At 38.0% G+C, this 25040-nt stretch overlaps 1 protein-coding gene across 12 annotated transcripts in view; it reads right to left on the bottom strand.

Moving 5' to 3' along the window:
- EPB41L3 (erythrocyte membrane protein band 4.1 like 3) overlaps positions 1 to 25040 on the bottom strand; it is a 219578-nt gene that overhangs the window by 33284 nt on the left and 161254 nt on the right. For all 12 annotated transcript variants that reach the window (XM_045527951.1, XM_045527960.1, XM_045527954.1 and 9 more), the window contains exons 4-9: positions 16923 to 17027; positions 15486 to 15528; positions 10561 to 10636; positions 6419 to 6637; positions 5923 to 6010; positions 716 to 868 (exon numbers count right to left, since the gene is read on the bottom strand). In XM_045527951.1, coding sequence (XP_045383907.1) covers positions 716 to 868; positions 5923 to 6010; positions 6419 to 6637; positions 10561 to 10636; positions 15486 to 15528; positions 16923 to 17027 — 684 coding nt within the window. The remainder of the gene's footprint in view (positions 1 to 715; positions 869 to 5922; positions 6011 to 6418; positions 6638 to 10560; positions 10637 to 15485; positions 15529 to 16922; positions 17028 to 25040) is intronic.

The following is a 25040-nucleotide window of genomic DNA, read 5'->3' as shown; positions in this document are numbered from 1 at the left end:
AATGTTCAGAGGTACAAATGAGCTAGAATGTTTGGGCTTTCATTGCCTCCATTATAGTAAGCACACCAATTAGACACTGGAGGTATTTATTAACTGTTTCTTAAGCAAATAAAAGTTGATATTTAATACTATTATGCACAAACCACTAAGGAGGATATTAATATAAGTTGATCATGGAGGCTGTTGGCCAAGGAGTAAGGATTAGTTAACAATTCTGATTCTTTCATTAGCTTCTCTGATTTAAAAAAAAAAAAGCCAAAATATACTGAACATTGACATAATTCACATTCATTGTCCTTTTTTCTAATCTTCCTTGTCCCTTAAAGTATGTGACATCTAAGCCATTCACTTTGGGGTGCACCCAGATTTGCAGGACGGATCAAAAGGGCACGGAAACGAAACAGGGCACACAGGAGGAGATCCATTCATCACAGCTTGAAATACACAGAAAATTATTCAGGAATCTGGATTTTATATTACGATGTTTTTAAAAACCAATTAATGCATACGGTAGAAAAAAATTGGAACATAATAAAGAAGAGAATGTTTTACTTACTACCCTTTACTGGACAAACCTACAATAAGTTCTCTCAGGCATTTAGAGGTCACTCACCATGTTCCATGATGCTCAGAACTGACGAGCAGATAATTTAAATTTTTGTTTGCTATCAGGCACCTTTCTTCCCAATGTACATGCAAACGCAGGTATGCTTACCTCTCCTGGTCGGATCTTAATGTAAAAGTTGTTCCGTTTGTATGAAATTTTTAGAACCTTGGGCCAGGCAAACCTGTTTATTCGCAGTCGGTCACGATATATCAACAGACCACTTGCACAAACTCCTAACATAATTTCTACTCCTTCTGAATCCTGGAAAATAGCAGCAAGAAACAATGAATCAGTATCTTGCTTATTTCCACTTTCAGCTGGGTGCGATATTTAACCCTCCACAACAGAACCTATAATTGACATTTAAAGATGAAAAATACTGCAGCCATTTTTTAAACACTGCCATTAAATAATAGCCTTTTAGTGAAGATATTCATCACTACACAGAGTTGTTAGAGTAAAATCTCCTCTCCCAGATACCTCAGACTTGCAGCTTAAATACTGCACACCAAGAAGGCCAGGCAGATGAAGGTGTGTTAATACCAGTAAGAACAGCCACAGCTATCGCTTATTGAGTGCCAGGCACTGCTCTACATATGTGAATTCTTTTAATCTTCACTATGATATGGTGAGATAGTTGCTATTATTATTCCCATTTTACAGATGAGAAAACTAAGGTACAGAGTCCCAGTTGAACATGGCAGCTTGGTGTCAGAGGCAGTACTCTTAACTGACATGTGTTCTAACAACATGGGCCCTGTCCTTCCCTATGAGGGTTTTGGGTTTTGTTCCTTTAAAAAGAATCTTGGGGCCGGGCGCGGTGGCTCACGCCTGTAATCCTAGCACTCTGGGAGGCCGAGGCGGGTGGATCGCTCCAGGTCAGGAGTTCGAGACCAGCCTGAGCAAGAGTGAGACCTCGTCTCTACTAAAAATAGAAATAAATTATCTGGCCAACTAAAAATATATATAGAAAAAATTAGCCGGGCATGGTGGCGCATGCCTGTAGTCCCAGCTACTCGGGAGGCTGAGGCAGTAGGATCCCTTAAGCCCAGGAGTTTGAGGTTGCTGTGAGCTAGGCTGATGCCACGGCACTCACTCCAGCCTGGGCAACAGAGCGAGACTCTGTCTCAAAAAAAAAAAAAAAAAAAAGAGTCTTGGTACACCATTAGTTATACACCATTACTGTCAGAGTGAAATTTAAATATGAAATATAATAGCTTTTTAAAAGTATCAATGCACTGCCCCCAACAACCTCGCTCTCATACACACAAACGCACTGTCCAGTGGTAATCACATTTAACAACATAAATATAAATAAATTATATATATGTAGTTTTATATATACACGTGTGTATAGTTTTGTTTGTAAAGAGATCATATTAAAATTGCAACTTGCTTTTGCTACTTGCACATTTGATTTTTCAGTAATTTCCTAGGGATGTGTGATGCCCACAGGTCAGAGATGTTATACTGAACTCAGGCAATATAACATATATAGTCTTTCCCTCTTAAATCCTGCATTCCATTGAAATTGGGTCAAATGAACAGCTCTGGCCCTGAAGGGAGTAAAAAGACAGGACAGAGGCAGGACTGTATGTGAGGTGAGTCCACCCCTTGTCCCACGGATGGCTGGAAGCAGGGGACAAAAAGGGTCATGGGCTGGCCACACACAGGAAGCTACGCTCAGATCTTATGGCACACAATTGGCAGAGCTGTCCCCAGCTTTGAGTCACTCTGCAGCACCAGCAGGGCAGCGGGGAAAATAGAAGAATCCAAACGGGAGATGCTGACTCGTCTATATCGTGGGAATTTACTTCCTCAATCCTGTCCCCATAAGGCACAAGATGGACATTTCCAGAATCAGAAATACATCGGCCCATCTTTGGGAAATGTACATTTACAAACAGAATATAATTGGTTTAAAATGAAATATTTTACCTTGGAAACATATCATTCCATTAGATACCAAATTACTCTACAGGAGAGGAAAGATTTGATGACAGGATATTACAATATAATAAAATTTGAGGAGAACTCAAAGACCAAAAACTGCCCACCATTTATTGAGGGCTTTAATTTGAAAGAGCAATTTAAAGAGCTATAACCTGATGCTGACAAGGAGCTGGTATTATTGATCTGTTAGAATGAAACCAGCCAATCTGTTTGCCCGGCCACGCAGAGGGACCACTCTCACTGCGGGCATGATGTAGGCATGAAGAAGGACCGCTGCAAACTGGTCTTTGCTTTGCTTTCTCTTTGATAACTACAGAATCTAAGTTTAGGAATATGTTTTCGACCTGCAGAGGGAAAGGACATTCAAACCTTTTTCATGAATAGATAATAAATGTTTAAATCGACCATTAGTGTCTTTGAATCATAAAACAATATCCCTTCATGGGGAAGACGAGGAAGGCTCTGATGCCCCCTCTTCTTGTCCTCTCCAACCGAGGCTTCTGTGTCCCCAAGTCAGTCTGTTATCACTAGCACACCCTCAGCGGTGGCGCTGACATAAACTCTCCCTCATCTTCCCTCCCCTGGAGAGAGAGCGCTGGCTGAGAGCAGGAGCTGCTGTACCTGTGCAACCTCAGTGCCAGCACAGGGCCTGCCGCGTGTGTGCTCGGCCACTGCGTGTTTACTGAAAGAAAAGGTGAATGAGAAATAAAAACAGCAGGAACAAGTGGGATTTTAAACTGGATGAAAGTCTCCATTTCGTTAATTGCACAGCAACAAAAACCCCCAATACTTTTCACATCAAATTTTCTACCACAGCCCATAATATTGAGATTAATTTGATAAATCTTTTGTTTTAAACACTATAACAACAGGTTTTCTTGGGGACATGTGTGTTTCACTATCAATAAATATGTTTATACTCCCTTAAGCTGGGAGCACTGAAGGTAGATTTGGATAGTCTCAGTCTAGCATCATGAAAATAAAGGGACATACTACGATATTTCCTTAATTTAAAATCACTGTTCAAACTTTGCCATCCTTCAATATCACTTGGTCTATAAGATATTCCATATAGATTTATATCTACATTTCAGAATCTTACATAAAATAAATGACTCCGACAAAGCCAACTAAGACTGACATCAAGTGACAAACAAGAAGAGACAGACTTCCAAAGAAAAGCATTTAGAATAGGTCCTCCAAAACACATTTAGAACAGGTTTTGCAAAACGTAAGATCTTCATCTAATATGGGTATTTATTCTTCATACGGAGCTGTGAAGTACAAGATCACAATTCAGCATTTCTAAATGGATCATAAAGCTCAGAGAATTTCATACCATCAACAGAAGAAAAGCATCTTGCTGAGAACCGGAAATTAGCTCTAATTCAATTCAGTAAATTTCCTTCTTCAAATGATGGAGTGTGGTTGCATGGGAAAATGGAGTCTATAACTGAATTATCTGTTATACTTAATATTCAGATAAAATCCTATAATAGGCTGGATTTGCACTTCCTTAATTCTCTTTCTTTTTAATTGGCATAATTTCAAATCACATTATGGAATGAAAAAGCAGCCATCTATTTTAATTCAGTAGCTATAGCAATGTTAAGTGATTTTATTTTTAATGATAGAAACACGGATACATCCTGAGTTGCACTTCTTTAAATGTATACCCTAATCTTTTATTTATGTATTTTTGTCCAGGCAGTTAGTGAGTCAGAATGCATGATGTAACTCAAAAATAGCTTCAGATCCACTCAAATTCTTAGGCTACCTTCCTTTCCTTTTTCTTCCTTATCTTTCAGCCACCTAGGGAAAAAATTCTAAGAGAAATTAAAAAAAAAAAATCTCAGTGTCTGTCTTCATTTTTATTTTTAAATCCTTACCCTACCTTATGCCCTGCATAAAACGGAAAAAATCTTTGTTATCTCAGTGCGCAATAAGTGAAAAAGTATTAACAACCTGCAAGTAAACAGAGCCATACCTGCTGTTGTAATTATACACAAATGTCAAAGAGTTTGGCATTCAGCGTGCCAGCGTTTTCCCTGGTATGGGTCCCGGCCAAATCTGGGGATTTTGCTGGTACTCGGGCCTTGGGAGTACTCACCCTGGGTGACGTGCAAAGTGATCCACACACAAAACCAATCAAACCTGCACTGCAACGGCCACCACTCCCCTGTCCAGACTCACTGTGGATCAGTCTGCTCCCTAGACACCAACCAAAGAGCCGTCCGGCTTCCAGCATCAACAGAACCCACAGTGGGTTTGCAGTGTTGTGGAGATGCTTACTTGAGCAGAGCTAGTTGAAATTCTCTTCATTTCTAGGCCCTAATCCTGACTGCGTAAGACATTCGCTTGCCTAGAAACCTTAACTGCACGTTCTTGTGAGTCCCAGACCGTGAAATTGGTGACTAATGCTGTCTATCAGAAGTCAAACACACATCCCTACACAGAAATGATGTTATCTTGTCAGCCGCCATCAGAAGAAACTACCTCTGAACTTTAAACATTGACCCTTCCGCTGCTGAAGTACCAGTGTCCATCTCTAGGATCCTAACACATTTTTAGCCTTTGTTGATAAAAGTTTTCATAAAAGCTTCTCTGTATTTCCACAGGACTTTGATTCACGGCTGTTTAAATAGCAGACTAGTAGTGCACACGTGCATTCTCTCACTGCTGAGAAACACAGGGATTCTACAAAGGGCATGACACAAAGTCCAAGCTGCTCCATGTGTCCTCATGACTGTCACCCTCCTACAGTCTAATTCCAACTTCTTTCTTCCCAAGACTCTTGACCTGATATACTTCTTTAATATTCCACTGATCACCAGTCAGAGAGGCAATCTGTTAGCCATCCAGAACGGGGGCGTAGACACTACCTGGCACATAAGAGATGTGACACTCGGGTCTTGGACAATCAGACAGGTTTAGAGAGAGAGGAAAGAGCAGGACAGCCCAGAGACAGGCATAGTCAGGGAAGGGCAGAGCTGGGGACAGCCGGGAGCAGAGCATGTGTCGGCACAGTGGGAGATATGATTATGACAGGAGACACGGGGACTCGTGGGCTCAGAGCTTGTATTAGGTCAAGATCAGTGTCCAACTGCATCAACAGGCAGTCAGAGGCTCTGCCTATCGAAGGCTTGCAGTAGGCTGAGCCCACGAGTGATGAAAGTTTGAGCCATGAAGAGCAAACCCCTCAGCAAATATTAGAGAGCTAGATTTGTTGTATCACGGAGTAGGGCTTAAAAGGCAAATACAGATTTGAATCCCCAATGTTTTCATTTACATTAACTGAAGTAAAAGTCACCAGCTTACGGCTCTAACATTAAATAGAAAGTCTGGGGCTTAAAAATGCGTACCTTGGCATGGTGTAAATCTACCCCGTACATGGACAGTTTTTTGGCATTTTCCAAGAAATGCATCTCTGCTTCTGCTGGCGTCATTCCTCTGATAGGAAAAGAGAAAAGTGTTAGAATGCTGCTTTTCCTTCTTCATACTAGTTGATTGCTTTTCCCTCACTTGGTGGGGCTGTAAAATTTCCCACTTGGCTCCATCCTATGTAACAAGAAAGCCCCCACCCACCCCTGCACCAAGAGAGACATGCTGTGCAGCAGCAGATATATGGGAAAAGAATCACAAGGAAAATGGCTTTGAAAGAAAACATTACACATGAACGCCTGGGTGTTCTGAGTGAGAACTTACCGACCCAGAACTTTTACCTTGTGCACATTCTTACTCGGCTCAAGTCCCATCCTTAATGGACTCAAACCAACGCTGGAAGAGATGGGTGGTGTAGGGATGCCCACTCGTCAAGGCCCAACTTAAATGAGCGTTCACAGGGTTTCTGCCACTAACCTGTGGCTCTTGTGCAGCTCAATCACTTTGTCTTCCAGCTCTTTAGTGTGGTTTGGTGCAAAGCGGAACTCGCTAATGTAATCGCTCCCACATTCATCAGGGTCGTAGTCTCCAAGTTCTGACTGGACAGTGTAGGAGCCCAGCAGGGCCAGGGTGACAAAGGAGCAGGGCAGCCTTCCGGATACGATGTCATCTCGCAACTGTAAGCAGAGGTAGTACCTTCCGGGAGCCAAAAGGATGACACAAAAGGCCAGCATAAGGACAGATGAAAAGATCATTCCATGTAAATTGTGGGCAATTTCTCCCTGCCAAATAACTTCTGCAGGATAAATTTCCTATCCACAGAAAATATAATTGTATCTATATTTGATATAGAAATAAAGGGAAAATACTTGGCTACAAAATATAATATTTAAGGGCATCCAGAAGCAAGTCAATGTTCATAACAAAACAGGGTTTTGTTAATAAAGACAGAGTAAAAGAAACCTAAGAACGTATTCTTCTAACATCTTTTAAAATAACTTTTAAAGTCAAATGAACAGTTTCCAACACAATCGCTGAAATCCTTGGCTGGGGAAACTATAGTATGAAAATGATGCTCTTAAATACAGTCATGTGTTACACGATGACGTTTCTGTTAATGACAGACTGTATATATGATGGTGGTCCCTACAGGATTATAAGACAGCTGAAAAATTCCTATTGCCTAGTGACATCATAGCTGTCCTAACGTTGTAGCATAATGCATTATTCACGTTTGTGGTGATGCTGGTATAAACAAACCTACTGCGCTGCCAGTCGTATAAAAGTCTAGCACATATAATTATGACACAGTTAATACCTGATAATAATAAATGGCTGTTACTAGTTTTTGTATTTACTATACTATACTTTTTATCATTATTTTAGAGTGTGCTCCTTCTACTTAAAAACAGTTAACTGTGAAACAGCCTCAGGTAGTTCCTTCAAGAGGTATCCAGAAGAAGGCTTGGTTGTCATAGGAGATAACAGCGCCATTCCTGATATTGCCCTGAAGACCTTCCGGTAGGACAAGATGCAGAGGTGGAAGATGGTGAAATTGATGATCCTGATCCTGGGTAGGCCTAGGCTAATATGTGTATTTGCATCTTAAAGTTTTTAAACAAAAAAAGTTTAAAAAGCAAATAAATAAATAAATAAATGGAGAAAAACTTATAGAATAAAAATGTAAAGAAAATATTTTTGTACTGCTATACAATGTGTTTGTGTTTTAAGCTAGATGTCATTACAAAAGATTCAAAAGTTTAAAAAATTTGTAAGCTCATAAAAAGATACAGTAAGCTAAGGTTTATTATTGAAAAAAATTTTAAATAACTTTAGTATAGCCTACAGTGTTTATAAAATCTACAGTAGTGTATAGCGATGTCCTAGGCCTTCACATTCACTCACTACTCACTCACTGACTCACCCAGAGCAATTTCCAGTCCTGCAAGCTCTATTCATGGTAAGTGCCCTATACTGGTGTACTATTTTTCGTCTTTCAGACTGTATTTTTATTGTACCTTTTCTATATTTAGATGTTTAGAAACACAAAAACTTCCCATTGTGTTACATTTGCCCACAGTATTCGTACAGTGACATTCTGTACAGGTTTGCAGCCTAGGAGCAGTAGGCCACACCATCTAGTCTGTGTACTAGGCTACGCCGTCTAGATTTGTACAAGTACGTTCTATGATGCTCACACAACAACAAAATCGCCTAAAGGCGCATTTCTCGTAACATTTCATCGTTAGGCGATGCATGACTATATAATTATTAGGTCCCAGCTAGTCTTAGGAAGTCTCATTTGGATATCTAGATGACAGATCTTGCCACATGACCAAGACAAGACAGATTTCAAGTAACTCAACAGCTATGCCTTCATAAAATCAGCTCTCAATTTCCTGCATCCCTAATGAGATAGTCTCTTTACGATAACAAATAATTTCTTGTTTAAAGTTCTCATTTAAAAAATTTAGATAGCTTCTTAGAATCTGACATGAAGACTAACTTTGAAGAACTACTACCTTAAAGTTTGAGAATCTTGTCACTGTAAGTAAACAGTTTTCAACTGGAGAAATATAGATTTTCCACATCATATTGCCAAGATAGTACAAAAATATGTCAATTGACAGCTGATTTGTCTTCTCTGTTATTCTACGTTTAAGACTTATAGATTTAATACTAACTGCAAAAGACCCCAAGGTAAGTGTTAACATTGATGAGTTTTAATAACTATCATGGTTCAGCATATGGATATGATAGAAAAACACACTTTGTACCTTTCCAACATGAACTGTTAATCTGTGAAGCAGAGGACTATGATAAAGGCTTAAGGTCCCCTCTAAGTACGATTTTAGGCTGGTGATATATATAAAATCTACATAATTCAGACAGAAAAATTCTTAAACATTTAATAGGCTCTACCAATATTATATAGGTAGACAGAAAGAAACCATGCACTAAATTTTTAAATTCAGGTATATATATTGGCTCTATAACCACAAATTAGCCATAATTAAATAGTTCCTCAATATTGACTAAAAAGTATCTTTCAATAAGAAATTGTAATTTTTCTCATTTAATGCAAATATTTAAAAAAAAACCTCCAGAACTAATTTTTACCCTTCTCCTATAAGTCTGGTAAAACTATTTTTATCATTTTAATTTAAAAATTTTTTGAGATGAGGTCTTGGTCTGTCACCCAGGCTGGAGTGCAGTGGAGCAATTATAGCTTACTGGCGCCTCAAACTCCTGCACTCAAGTGATCTTTTCTCCTTGGGCCTCAGTCTCCCGAGTAGCTGGGACTACAGCTACTTGGTAAGACATCATGTCTGACTAATTAAAAAAAAATTTTTGTAGGGTCTTGCTATGTCGCCCAGGCTGGTCTTGAACTCTCAGCTTCAAGCGATCCTACCACCTCAGCCTCCCAAAGTTCTGGGATTACACGACTGAGCTACGGCATCCAGCCTAGAGTTATTTTTAATTGTAGGAAGTGGTTGAAGCTGTTTTGAGTAACTTCCCTTTCCTGAAAAGCCCTCCCCCAAAATTATAAAGCTTATACAGAAAATTCCATATACATGGGAAAAATCACTTTGGTCATAAACTTACTATCAAAAGGAGCAAGAGAGTCAAGGCTTCCAGAGTGGCATGCAGAGAAGCCTAGAAGGAAGAGGCCAACCAAGAGCAATGGACCGAATATTTGTCCCACCCCTACTCATATTGTTGAAATCCTATCTCCAAGATGATGGGATTAGGAGGTGGGGGGTCTTTGGGAGGTGATTAGGTCATGAGGGTGGAGGCCTCATGAATGGGATTAGGGCCCTTATAAAAAAGGCACAAGAGAGACTTCTTCCGCCCTTCCAACCTTTCCAACCTGTGAGGACACAGGAAGTCAGCAGTCTGCAACCTGGAAGTAGATCCTCACCAGAACGTGACCATCCTGGCATTCTGATCTCAAACTTCCAGCCTCCAGAACTATGGGAAGTAAATTTCTATTGTTTAGAAACCACTCAGTCTGTGTTATTTTGTTATAGTACCCCAAACAGACAAAGGACATCCACGACTGCTTTATAAAGGGATTTCTTTTCACACTCAAAGCTCAGTCACCAAGCTGGAATATTTTTATGTTAGATTCCTCTCTTAACATCTTCTTTCTGGAAAACAAACGAATCATTTTCCTAATAGGTCATAGAAAGTAAATTCTTAAGTTTCTATGTGTATCTATGTGTGTGAGCGTGTGTGTGATACAAAGCATAAGCATCCAAAGACATTTTTACTCTAAGTTTTAGAGCAGGAGCACTAAGGATTGCTATATCATTTAAAGCTGAATCCCATCCAATTTGACTATGGTGGGTGGATGACACTATCTCAATTCTGCATGTTTTCCCACCAGGGTCAGGCAGAGGGAAATATCAGCCTGGCACCAAAGATTCAACTGTGAAAAGATACGATTTGGCAAATCTTCTCATCAGATGTTTGCTCTCATTCAGTTGCCTTTTGTTTGCCATTTGAGCGTGGATGATTACAAGGCTACCAGATGTAAGCGTGCTCTTCTCTGGAGCATTTAAGAGCAGTGCAACTCTCGCAATATTTGTCCTTTTCCATAACCAACTTTCAAATACCTGGTGATATCTTCAGATAGCTGGGCGGGGTCTGGTGGATAAAATTTCACATTAAATGAAAATTGCCAAGCACCACCTGCAAGGATGGAAAAAAAGTTAGGAATAAATGCTTAGAAAATCTCCTCATAGTTAAGATTCTAATTGACAGCTGGAACTGCCTTAACTCCAAGTGTTAACACCAGGCAACTTTTGATCATTAATGGAAAACTGAGAAGTCTCAGTTATATGAAATCCACAGATAAGTCTGAAACCTCATCTAATTTCTAATCTTCTCCTCAATCGAATCCTTCACTGACACTTCTAACTGGCAAGGAAATTGACCAAACTTCCTCCTGTTCTCAGAATCAGAGGTGAGCTTTTGGAAGAAGGAAAAAAAGTGATTGATAATGGATGATCTTCCATCAGATAAGTCTGGAACTGAATGGGTTTATTGCTGTGAATTTCTGGATAGCTCACAAACCGACACTACAAGCATAATTCCCATTTCCTCTGTCCTCTCTGTTTTGTTATTACAGGTCAAATTCAATTATGATAAATGTCAAGGGGCTATTCAACATGTGTTTATTTTATGGGAAAGGTTTGTCATAGTGATTGCTGCTTTAGCGAACAGGCTACTCTGTGGGCTGTTGAAAATTCTTTTCTTGCTCAGGAAAAGTTTGGATGAAATAGATACTTGACTACATTTGCTGTGCATTAGCAAATTCTACACCTCCCTACCCTATGACTTAGATGCATCCTCTTGCACTTTGCTGTCTTTAATCCTGCGGCATCTACTTACGACCTCTCCAACAGTGAAAAGGGTCAACCAGAAGTTAGCTCACAGGTTCCTATTCTGTTTGTTAACACATATCCTTGAAACGTTATTAAGCCTTACTAAGCTCCACATTTCATTGATACTGTCTCTTACTGTAGATAGTTTATCAATATAAATGTGAAAAAAAAACCCTTTTCTTTTTTTCTACATTTACTCACTCTATGTGATCATTCCTTTAACTTACATTCATTTTGTTCTTTTCTTTTAGCCTTTAAGTGCAGTAGTTTATGGGTATTACTTCTCTGTGGCACTGTTTCCATCTGTTCTCTCCGCCTAATAAGCACACTGAAAGTGTCGAGGCCTAGGCCCTGCTTATGTTCTGAATGGACCACTGAAGAATTCCTCCTGGGAAGCCTTTCATCCACACCTTACCCAGTGGCCACGGCTGGCTCTTACCCATCATTCTCACAGTCCAGCCCTTATGCAGACACTCAGCCTTCTCCCCACTAAATGACTTCTGGAAACTCCAATTTCTCCACGAGCCCTGCCCAAACACTCGGAAGAAAGGTACAGTATCGTATCTCTTAGCTCCTTTCTTGGCACTGTTCTCTTGCATACGTGGCAATACTTAGCTTCATCGGTTTCCTTTGTTCTGTCATAAACGGCATAGATCCATTTATTAATTCTAGTTTCTTCTTGACACTACCATTTACATCACACTTAAGATTCTACATGGCAGGGAACCTGAGGTGCCCTCCCTATAAAGAATTTAGCATTGGACCAGGTATTATTGGGTGCTCAATACATTTTTAAAGCCATTCAAAATGTGTCTGTCAATCAAATATATTTCTAGTGACTACTTTTCCCACTGTTCTCAAAAAAGTCCTTTTGTTATTCTAAAAATAGCCTGATTTGGTTTTACTTTCCTATTGATTCCTACTCACTTGCTACTAAAATAGATCCCTTCAAGGCTTGCCAATAGTGAGGTTCATAATGACAGCTGGCTTTCCTCCAAGCAAGTGAAATTAAAACTAATGGATTAGTTATGGGAAATGGATTTATGGCTCTTTTATAACTTTTATCCATTTTAAAGTATGCCTTCAATCCAATGAATAGTTTAGCAATGTAATTAAACAATTTTATAATAAATTTGGGGTGAACACTTTACGTTGGAAACTAGTAAGTAATAAAAGAACAGCAAAAACATTTCAATGCAAAAATCCTCATTCTAGGAAAGTGAGTTTCAAAACACAGTGAGCCTAAGAAGTGCCTGAGGTGCTTGTTAAAAGTGCCAATTCCCAGGCCCCACGCCAGAGACTTTTATTCCAGAGATCTGGAATATGGACTAGGAACTTATGGTTTTAATACGCTTCCTTTTGGTTCTGACACAAGTGGGCTATATGATCACTTTGAAAATCACTACTACTAAGGCATCCACTGTCCTAAGGTTGTAACCCAAATGACTACAATATCTTTCAGGACATTATTTTGAAACAATGGGAAGGTTTACAGAAATGACAATCTACATTCCAATCAAGAAAAAAAATCCAGTTAAATGAGGCATAGAACTTGACATTAATGAGAAAGACAGATTAAAGCTCAAATACATATCCCCGTAAAGAACATGGCAGAAACCAATCGACTGGGAAGGAAGAGCTCATGCAACCCTGGAGCTGCTCAAATGATAGCCCTGGTTAGAAAGAGGAAATGAAACAGTTTGAACACATTAAAATGACTACTTCTATAATGCTGATGTAGGATTTTAAATCACAAATTTATGATAAATAGAAAATTATAACACTGAAGAGAATTCATTCTTATGAAAAATTTCCAATTTTAGTCTTCTCTGCCTGCCAAATATTAAAATTTCTAAATATACTGCATTTGTATCATAAAATTATGATATATCCTATCTCTACATCATAAAGTTACTGTTACTATGTCATAAATATACTATAATCACAAAATATGGTATATGTAGGAATTTTAAGATCCACCATGCAGAAAAGATGACTAGAATAAGAATTTTTTTGTAAGAACTCTTCAGTTTCAGAATTTTCTATTTATCATAAATATGTAACTTAAAATCTTTATCAGCTTGATCTCCAATGTATTAAAGATATCATTCTAGAGGCATACTGTGAATCTACAGCATAAAAAGGACAGAAACATCCTTTTGTCATCTATATTTAGGAAGAGGAGGTAATGGTACAATAATTACATTAGATATAATAATACTTCTCTGCTTCAGTAGAATGCAAATTTTATAGAAAGAGGGTATTTTAGTGGATGGGAAACAACAGGGAATACAGATAAAAATACCAAACTCTATTTTTAAAAAAATTCTGATTTTGTCTCCTCCTTTATCAGCCAGATTGTCAGTTTTTTTAATGTCACAGCCACATTGCCTAAACTGCATGATGAAAAAAATCCTTTAAATCTCTTGTTTTGACTGTCCCTTTAGCTTTCTTGTCTTTGAAAGGAAAGTAGAAGACAGCATAAATTGGAAGTTAAAAAAAGAATTCTATTAACAATAGAACAGAAAATTAGTTTATACAGAGTTTCTTGTAACAGTATTATGACTTATTCTTGAACATTTTATATATTTCCAGAATGCTTTGCAATTATTAATCAGCTCAGCATTCCCTTAATTAGATGACTACAGAGGACTTTATGCACACAAAATATAATGATATATATTTAGCATGTCTGTTTTTAGTACCTCTATAAAAATCTTTGGAATATATTCATCATACTAAATTTTTTATTAGGACTCCTCAGAATAAAAAAAGTGTAGTGTTTTCACCTATTTAACACAACTGTAGTTATCTATGATTTCAATCTTGATTAAACTATTCTATCAAACTAACACTATCAAGTTTCTGGCTAGTGGATACATCAAATTTTTCTCAAAAATATGGTAAAGATATTTTAATTGTATAATTAATCAGCAGACTCTATCTAGAAGTACAATTACTATTTTTTCCTTTTGCGATATTACCTATTAAATAAAGCATTTCAAAATGCTCACTCCTAATTATGTTTTATTAATACTTGGAGTATTTTGATATCTCAGGACGTTCAAAGGCACTAAGAAGTATTTGCTTTCTCTTTTAATAGTAAATAGCCGAAAACTTTTACTTATTGAAATGGGAATGATGTTTTTATTAATAAACTAGTCTTAAATTTATTCTTTAGTTAGAATTAGTTGTCCAGGTTAATTTGGATTTTACTGATAAAAATATGAATTAAAAATTAGGTATTTAAAATTATAAAGATTATACATGTTTGTGGTAAAAATAGGAGCTAGGTGAAGGGTAAAAAAACAAAACTAAAAAAACTCCTCTTTCTCAATCCCCTATACTGCATGGTACTTCTGGAATAATTACTGTTAATATCTTTCATGTCTTTCAAAAGTTTTCCACGCATCTATGTATATAACTTTTTAAAAACAAATGAGAATGTTATAGATAATTATTCTGCAACCTGATTTTCACTAATGAGAGCTAGGACGTATTTATATGGCTATTCCACGATTAATTTAATCATTTCTTTATAAATGGACATTTAAGTTGCTTCTAGTTTTCTGCTATTGCAAACAGTATTATAATGAACTTCCACGTGCCTGTCCACATGCACATTTTCCTCTCTAATACCTACGCTGAACAAATTTCTACCAGTAAAATGAAGGGTCAAAAAAATAAGTATATCATAAATTTTAATAAATATTGACAAATTGCCCTTGTCAAGGGTTGCACCAACTTATTCTTATACCAATCGGATATGCAGTTGCCATAGTTTATTACTAAACTTTTAAAATCTTTGCTAATCTGAATACGTGAAAAATAATTAGGTTTCATATAACATTAATAATTAAATTTGGAACTTTTAAATGGTTCATTGCCAAATGGAACATCAGTTGGTTAAATCATATATTTCACATCTATGTACAGGCAGGTGAAGAATAACAAGTGTTATAGTCATTTTAACTCCCAGGTTGCGATGATTAAACAAGGGTACTATCTGAACCACACCAACCTGCCAGATTGAATTTGTGATTAAAAAAAATTTTATATTCACACTAGCCACTTGGGTATGGACTACCAATTCAGACAACCTTGTTCTCTAAAAATCTTCACATTATCACATAAAATAATCCAAATGAACTTACTTCGGATCTGTTTTTTTATTTCTTTAGCAGGGTCCAACCAGTTCTGAAAGGAAATGACATTTTGAATTTGAATCAGAGAAGAATAAAAATGCCTGAATGTTGATAGGTACCCACGTGCCCTCAATATATAGCGGAGAGTGAGTGGTCGTGGGAAGGTTCTCCTCACTGTGGTCCATCCCCCACACCTGGCACCCCCCTGCCAAGCCTCTGAGGCCCAGGCGCTGCTCTAATGAGAAAACGTGTATGTGTGCAGTTTGTGCTTGACAAAAGAAAAAAAAAAATTAACCACCATTTCCTTCAGGGATTCAGTGAGCACAGAAACAGAGGAGAAAAACTGGCAGAAGATTCTACATTCAACCAAGTTACTAGGATAAATTAAAGATACACACAACTTGACACACTAACGTCCTCCAGGAGTGAGGAACCTGTGGCCTCAAGGCCACACATGGCGTCCAGATCCCCAAGTGTGGCCCCTGGACTGAATCCTAAAGGGCTTTGTTCTGTGAAGTTTGGATTTGGTCAAAAGGGTGCACTCAAGGACCCGGAAAGCCACATGTGGCCCCCGGGCTGCAGGTTCCATTCAGTTCCACATTAGTGATTTCTGTGATTACAGATCACATCTACTGAGAAAATTTCCCAGATGAATGGATACTTGTGATTTACATTTCTCCTCATCTGAAAAAATCAGATGTTTAATAATGAAGTTAGACAGTGTCTGGTGAATTTGGTAGGTATTACGTATGCCTCATGGCACCACACCAAAACAAGTTAACATCTACGAGCAAAATATCTGTTGCTCAGCTTCCAGCACCAACACGATGGAAACAATTTCCTCTTCTGTATTTCTCAGGTAGTTGTGGGGATTAGTGAGGTACAGTCCTGAACAGACTGCATCTCTAAGGTTAAGAGTCTACAGAGGTATTGCATTAAACATAAAATGTCTACTGAGTGCCTTAGACAAGTATCAGGCCAGCAAACGACACATCTCGTATTCTGATTCAGTACGAATATGAAAACGTAAGATGAATTCAGAATGTCAGCAGCATCAGCAGTCAACTGTCCTGACCGTTTGTTACAACCATAACATCTTCATAGAATTTTGAGGTATGAATATGATGTTCATTCGTTCAAATAATCTACTGAAATATACTATACCAAAAAAAAAAAAAGCACCATCTAACATGCTTTCCTGGAACCACAAATAACTAACCGGAAAAACAGAAGAGCTCACTTATCGTTTCTGGAATATTCGAGATTAAAGGAAGTTGTCCATGATTTGCTTCATGAAGAAATAGGTGATTAACAGTACTTAGGGACTCAGGGTAGTAAATGTGCGTGTGTGAAGAGAGGAGGAGAAAATGACTCTCCTCTTCGGCGTTAGTTCCCAGTAATGAGCGGTTCATACCATTGTATTTTGTGTTGCTTTTGATCTCTCACCTTCTGGTTTTCAGCATCTCGATATGTAAGCCCGAAGTAGTCTTTTTCTAGCAAGTTCAAGTGTTCGCACACTTTATCAAACAGCACTTGCCCTCTGGAGCGTTTCTGTGGAAGACAGAACAGAAAAACAGGTCAACACATAAAAACGTTCTCCCAACTGCCATAAATAAAACTGGGTAAAATTTATAGCACTCCTTGCTGTAACTGACAAGTGTGATCACTTTGCCATCTCTCGTTTAACCAGCAACAAGACTCAAAAAAAAAAACAAAAACAAAGGACCTCAACCTACAAAAGCCCACCCCTACAAATAAACAGACAGAAACAAAATATTAACAGTGCCACTGAGTATGTTCAGGGCACTGGTAGATGATTTCTAAACAGAAGCAGCTGAGGAAAATAATGTGGTGCATAGAAGCGTCAAGTATTGTGAAATATGAAAATGCTGACAGTGCCAGGGAGAGTAAAGGACCCACAGCGCCGTGTTTCATGGCATCCTGACTCAGTTCTCCACGTTATAAAACTCTGAGTCTGAGAAGAATGAACCTTGTCCTTGTCTTAGGTAGAATCTCACTTAAAACTTTCTATTCCAATTCCTTACTAAGAAATTCTAAGGATCACTTTCTAAAATCCATTAAACTAACTTCATTAGTTTATTTTTGTTTTGTCTTTTTGCCACAAATTTCAGTTTTGTAGCAAGAAATTTTTCAATTTATTTTCGAGCAAATCCTTATTAAATGTAATACAAATATTAAGTTTATTAGTTATCATATATAAATACAAGATATAGATATATGTGCTATATTTCTGACCATTAAGCAGGAACACGGAGAAAGGAAAAAAGTAGTTATTTGGGGAAAGAAAATTCACCAGCTAATTTATTGTGCGACACTATCATTTTTTCACCTAATCCTTCAAAGGGTCTTTAAACAAAGCTTTGGAGTTTGTGAGGAATTAACTGGCAACAAATAAGCTAAACTACTTTTTGTTTGTATGGTACTAATATTTTATATCTAACACATTAAGCATATTTGTCCTTAGGATTTAATATAGCAACAATGAGAAATATGAAAATTGATAAACTATGTCCATGCCAAAATCATAAGCCTTCAAAAGACCTGTTAGTGGTGCGCTACTGTGCAGCCATAATTACGCTGAAAGCAATTACTCAGTCCCCTCAAGCATGACTATTTAGGAAAAAAGGTAAATTTATGATAGGAAAGTCAAGTCTAAATTGTAGCTAGCTAAATAATCAATGATATATTTGGAAAAAACAGTTCCATAAAGGATGAAAATAAATTATTTGTTAGTAAAACTACATAATAACATTGCTTATTGGCTATGAATAAATATTACAACAATGAAATACCTGCTTACTGGCTTAAATCTTTTTTTTATTGGAGACAGGGCCTCTTTCCATTGCCCCGCTAGAGTGCAGTGGCGTCATCATAGCTCACTGCAACCTCCAACTCCTGGGCTCAAGCGATCCTCTTGCCTCAGGATCCTGAGTAGCTGTGACTACAGGTGTGCACCACCATGCCTAGCTAATTTTTTCTATTTTTAGTAGAGACGGGGTCTTGCTCTTGCGCAGGCTGGTCTGGAACATCTGACTTCAAGCAATCCTCCCTCATCAGCCTCTCAGAGTGCTAGGATTATAGGTGTGTGCCACCGTGCCCAGCCTAAATCTTTTATTTATAAATAACAGCATATCATTTCTGAATAACTCTTTGAAAATTATAAAATTTTTCATAAAAAGCTGGTTTCTTCAGACGGCTCTATTGTGAATGAGAGTGGCAGTCTTATGCAACGACCCTGGGCAGTGGCTTTAGAATCAGATAAACCTGGGTTTGAATCTCCACTATGTCCCTTGTAACTATGTGAACCTCTGCTCTTTCCTTCTGTAAAATGGGTATGAAACTACCCTACTTCTTTGGAATGGCTGACAGTAAAATAAAATAATGTGTTCAAATTTGGTCCAGTGGAGGCACATAACAAACACTCCATAAATGTCAGCTATTATTATAGCCTGGTGGCTGACAAATGGCAGAATAACAAATGTAGAGTCAACTCCTGGTGGCACAATGAAGCAGCTTGATAATTAACCAGTCCTGATCTTTTCTTTTCTTTTTTTTTTTTAATTTCAGCTCATCATAGGGGTACATAAGATCAGGTTATATACATTGTCCATGTCCTGCCCATCCCCCTGAGTCAGAGCCTCAAGCGTGTCCATTCTCCAGACAGTGCGCCTGGCACTCACCATGTAGTCATACCTCCATCCCCTCCCCCCACCCCCCACCTCCTCGAGTCTGCACCTTCAAGCACGACCATTCCCCAGATGGTGCGCAACGCACTCATCATGTAGGCATACACCCATCTCCGCCTCCCCCTCCCCCGCCGCCGTCTCAGTCTGATATATAATTGGTACCCTTCCCCGATGTGCATTTAGGTGATGATCAGGGAAGCCAATTTTCTGGTGAGTACATGTGATGCTTGTTTTTCCATTCTTTGGATACATCACTTAATATAATGGGTTCCAATTCTCTCCAGGAGAACCAAAGAGATGTCGTATCACCGTTATTTCTTATAGCTGAGTAATACTCCATGGTATACATATACCACAGTTTACTAATCCATTCGTGGATTGATGGGCATTTGGGTTGTTTCCACATCTTTGCAATTGTGAATTGTGCTGCTATAAACATTCGGGTACGGGTGTCTTTGTTATAGAATGACTTTTGTTCTTCTGGGTAGATGCCCAATAATGGGCATCAGGTCTACCTGAATCTGTTTAAGGTATCTCCCTAATGCTTTCCACAGGGGTTGCACTAGTTTGCAGTTCCACCAGCAGTGTCTGAGTGTTCCTGTCTCTCCGCATCCACGCCAACATGTGTTGTTTTGGGACTTTTTGATAAAGGCCATTCTCACTGGAGTTAAGTGATATCTCATTGTGGTTTTGATTTGCATTTCCCTGATGATTAGGGATGTTGAGCATTTTTTCATATGTTTGTTAGCCATTCTTATATCTTCTTTTGAAAAATTTCTATTCATGTCCTTTGCCCACTTTTTGATAGGGTTGTTTGATTTTTTCTTGCTGATTTTCCTGAGTTCTAAATAGATTCTTGTTATCAGTCCTTTATCTGATGTGTAGTATGCGAAAATTTTTTCCCATTCTGTAGGCTGTCTGTTTATTTTCGTGACTGTTTCTTTGGCTGTGCAGAAGCTTTTTAATTTAATCAGGTCCCATTCGTTTATTTTTGTTGTTGCTGTGATTGCCTTAGGGATTTTCTTCATAAATTCTTTGCCTAGACCAATGTCTGTGAAGAGTCTTTCCTACATTTTCTTCTAGAATTCTAATAGTTTCCCCCCTAAGATTTAAGTCTGTTAGCCACCGTGATTTGATTTTTGTGAGAGGTGAAAGCTGTGGGTCCTGTTTTATTCTTCTACATGTGGCTATCCAGTTTTCCCAGCACCATTTATTAAATAAGGAATCTTTTCCCCAGAGTATGTTTTTGTCTGCTTTGTCAAAGATTAGATGGCTATATGAGGATGGTTTTATATTTGGATTTTCTGTTCTGTTCCATTGGTCTGTGTCCCTGCATTTGTGCCAATACCAAGCAGTTTTAATAATCACAGCTTTGTAGTATAGTTTGAAGTCTGGTAAATTAATACCTCCCATTTTGTTTTTGTTGCTTAAAATTGCTTTTGCTAAACGGGGTCTTCTCTGGTCCCACACAAAGCATAGAATTATTCTTTCTATATCAGTGAAAAATGATGTTGGTAATTTAATAGGGATTGCATTGAATCTGTAGATAACTTTGGGCAGTATAGTCATTTTAACAATGTTGATTCTTCCGATCCACGAGCATGGTATGGTTTTCCACCTATTTACATGTTCTGCGATTTCCTTCCTCAGTGTTTCGTAGTTCTGATCTTTTCTTTAGGTATCAATTACCTGCTTATTACCTAATAACTTTTGTTAGACTACATCACACACAAAAATACACATCAGTGTCTGGCCAAATATTTTCTTGATGAATAAACAAAAAACAAACAAATGCAAATACAAAAACTTTTCTCGATAGGTTTTACTTGACTCTTTGCTTTCTATATTTTCTGATCCAACAGACCACAGCAGCCCTCAACAGGGGATCCTTCCTGAACAGGCTGCAGCCTGGACTGGTCTCTGTTTCAATCAACTGTATCCTGGCTGCTGGGTCCTTCCCTGTGCCTTAGAGGTGGTGTGGATTAGTTCAAGCACAAACTGTTATCCTAACTGGCTCCCACGTTTATGACTTCTCACAATTTGATTTCTATTAATGACATCTTTCTCTTGAGTAGACCAGATCTTTTCTTACTGAATATTTTAAATACTTGTTTTTAAGACATAGTGGTCCATACTAGAGATTTTTTTTTTCTGGCCCTAAAAGCTGAGACCAGTTGTCCAGAAGCAATTGTAGATGTTTATATGGAATGGAAACAATGAAATTCCAACCTGTAAGCACAGCCACCTGCTAAGTGGGCAACTCCAGAAAAGGCTTTTAAATTATTTGCACCTCCATTGTCTCACCCTTGAGTGAGGATGTAAAACTACTGAGCAAGGTGATTACAAGCTTGAGGCCGTAACTGGGCCTTCCTTTGCTTAGGGCAAACTATTACTACTAATGGACTGAAGCACTCTTTCCCACGTGCCAGATCCCATCGCCATGAGAGAGATGCTGCCAATGGACAGAGTTGGGACATGACATGACTATTTTCTAGCCCTGGACTGGATCCCCTCTGCAATCTCTCCCAACTCTAAAACACTCTTGATTCTTTTAACTCAGATGATTTTTTGTTCTAACATATTCATTATTCAACTTTGTTCAAGCCAATTGTTTCTACTTGTTGACATCTGCGTGTATCAGTAGGTAAGAACATTTAACATATGAATAAGGCTCAACTATTAGATTGGAAATTTTGGAGAAACTGTATTAACTATTATGGTTCCCAAAGACATGTTCATTAAGTGATCAAATCTAGGTACCTACGGTCATGGGGTGTGGTTAGATATAGCCACTATAAGTCAAGAATTGAGTAAATTTTTTAAAAACCTGACAGAGGTAGTAATCTAAACTAATGGCTAATTTACCTAATCAGAGAAAACCAGTAGTATTTAGTCTTGCTGTAGTTCTTCCTGAGATAAGTCATCTCTGACTCAAAGGCATTCACAGTTCATGCATACTGTTTCACTAGGAAATACTGTTACGCTAGGAAAGTTGATTTTACTTTCCTAGAGTAACAAACCAAAAGTGACCTGCCTTCTTCCTGAAATTTCCACTGGCAAATTGCATTTATGTTTCTGAGAGAGTAAATAGGAATATTATAGCACAACAACTGGGAAGGCTTTAAATGAAATGAACTAAGAATGGCACATCCCCAAGCGATTTAAATAAGTTTCATTCTTAATTATTTAAATTTTCTCTTTAATTTAAATAATTTCCAAATTGATTCATAAAATTGTTGACTGTTAGGAGAAGTTTGGCAAAAGAGAACATAAAGAGAATGAAAAGACAAGCCAGAAATTGGGAGAAAATACTGGCAAAATATACATCTGATGGAGAACTGGTACCCAAGATATAAAAAGAACTCTTAAAACTCAACAATAAGAAAATACCACAATTAAAAAGTGGGCAGAATTTCTGAACTGACATCTTCCCAAAGAAGATACACTGATGGCAAATAAGCATATGAAAAGATGCTCCACATCATATGTCATAAGGAATTGCAAATTAAAACAGTGAGATACCATCTCACTAGAATAGCTCACATCTACTAGAATAGCTATAAAATCCAAAACACTGACAACACTAAATGCTGATGAAGATATGGAACAAAAGGAACTCTCCCAGTCATTGCTGGTAGGAATGCAGAATGGTACAGCCACTTTGGGAGACAGTTTGGTGGTTTCTTATAAAACTAAACATACTCCTACCATATGATTCAGCAATCATGCTCCTTGGTATTTACCTAAATAAGTTGAAAATTCATGTCTACTCAAAAACTTGTAGTGGCTGGGCATGGTGGCTCACACCTGTAATCCTAGCACTCTGGGAGGCCAAGGAGGGAGGATTGCTTGAGCTCAGGAGTTTGAGACCAGCCGAAGCAAGAGTGAGACCCCGTCTCTCCTAAAAATAGAAAAATTAGCCAAGTGTTGTAGTGTGCACCTGTAGTCCCAGTTACTCGGGAGGCTGAGGCAGAAGAATCGCTTGAGCCTAGAAGTTTGAGGTTGCTGTGAGTTAGGCTGACACCATGGCACTCTACTCAGGGTAACAGAGTGAGATTCTGTCTCAAAAAACAACAACAACAATAAAAAACTTGCACACAAATGTTTATAGCAGCATTATTCATAGTTGCCAAAACTTGGAAGCAACCAAGAAGTCTTTCCATAGGTGAATAAAGACACAAAGTATGGTACATCTAGACAATGGAATATTGCTCACTGATAGAAAGAAATGAGACAAAAAGACATGAAAAATCTTAAATGCATATAGCTAAGCAAAAAAAGTATGCCTGAAAAGGCTACATACTGTGTGATTCTAATTATAGTCGTCCCTCCTTATCCATGGGAAATATATTAATACATCCCAAGACCCCCAGCGGATGCCTGAAACTTAGGATCATACCAAACCCAATAGATACTACATTTTTCCTATACATACATCCCTATAACAAACTTTAATTTATAAATTAGGCACAGTAAGAGATTGACAACAACTAATAAAACACAACACATAACAATTACAGTGTGATAAAAGTTACGTGAATGTGGTCTCTCTCTCTCTCTCTCAAAATATCTTATTGTACAATACTCACCTACGCTTGAACTGCGGCAGTAACTAAGACCGTGGGTAAAGGGGCACTACTGTATATGTCATTCAGGAAAAGCTAAAACTAAGGTGACAGTAAAAAGAACAGCAGTTGCCAGGGGCTGGGCGTCAGGGGCAGAGTGAGAGATGAGCAGGTGGAACACAGGAGATTGTAAAGGCTGTGAAACTATTCTGTACCATAATGCAATGGGGGACACATGACATTGTATGTTTGTCAAAACCCATAGAACGTACAACACAAGAAATGAACTCCAATGTAAATTATGGACTTTAGTTAATAACGTGTCAATATTGGTTCATCAACTGTAACAAATGTGCCACACTGATGTAAGATGTTAAAAATAGGGGAAAAACTGGGAACTCTGGACTTTCTGTTCAGTTTTTCTGTAAACCTAAAATTGCTAAAAAAAAAAAAAAGTCTATTAATTAAAGAGAAGAATACTGAAAAAAAGTATATAACCTCTTATTTTGAATTGTTAATATTTACTAAATGCTTACAAAAGTTAATAAACTTAAAACTTCCAATAATTTTACTTTTATGAGTAAATAAAAACTTACAATTTTTATTAAAAGTAAACATGAGAATCAAAACTTAATCTGCAAGTTCCCCACTTATCTTGGTTTTCCCCGTGAAATTCATTTGTCTAAGAAACCAGGTCATTTGCTTGTAGAGTTCCCTCAGTCTAGACTTCGCTGTTTGCATCTTCATGGTATAATTTAACACATTTCCTCAGTCTCCTGAATATCCTGTAAATTGGTAGTGAAGTCTAGAAGCTTGGTCAGATTTTGGTTTATCATAAGTGATGCTGTGTAATTTCATCAGCAGGCATAATGTGACTGCGTGTGATACCAGTAGTCACTGATGACCACTGCCCTAGACCTGCTAATTCTAGGTTGCAAAATGGTGAAATTCCAACCCGAATCACTCCTTCTTCATTTATTAGCTGGAGCATGTTTATAAAGAGATACTTCTCTTTGTCAGAATTATTTGTTTACCCAGTGATCCAGTTTAATTATGAAACTCAAGAGAAATGCTTGCTTCTTTCTATCCATTTTCAAGATAACGAGCTGGTTCCCCAGAATCATCCAAAAGTCACCAATTAGATTTTGTTGTTTCACATGATGATTCGCTACGATGAGCTCATGGACTTAAACGTGTTTGACATGTTTCAGTGCATCTCAGACATTACCCACAATGATGCTCTCAGTGTCCCCAAAGGCTCTGCCTTGCCTCTTGCCTGTTAAGTCCTTCTC

Source organism: Lemur catta, chromosome 16 (genome assembly GCF_020740605.2).
Source record: "Lemur catta isolate mLemCat1 chromosome 16, mLemCat1.pri, whole genome shotgun sequence".
Taxonomy (NCBI): domain Eukaryota; kingdom Metazoa; phylum Chordata; class Mammalia; order Primates; family Lemuridae; genus Lemur; species Lemur catta.
Note: the sequence above shows the minus strand (reverse complement) of the source record. Positions and strands in the feature narration are given on the sequence as shown.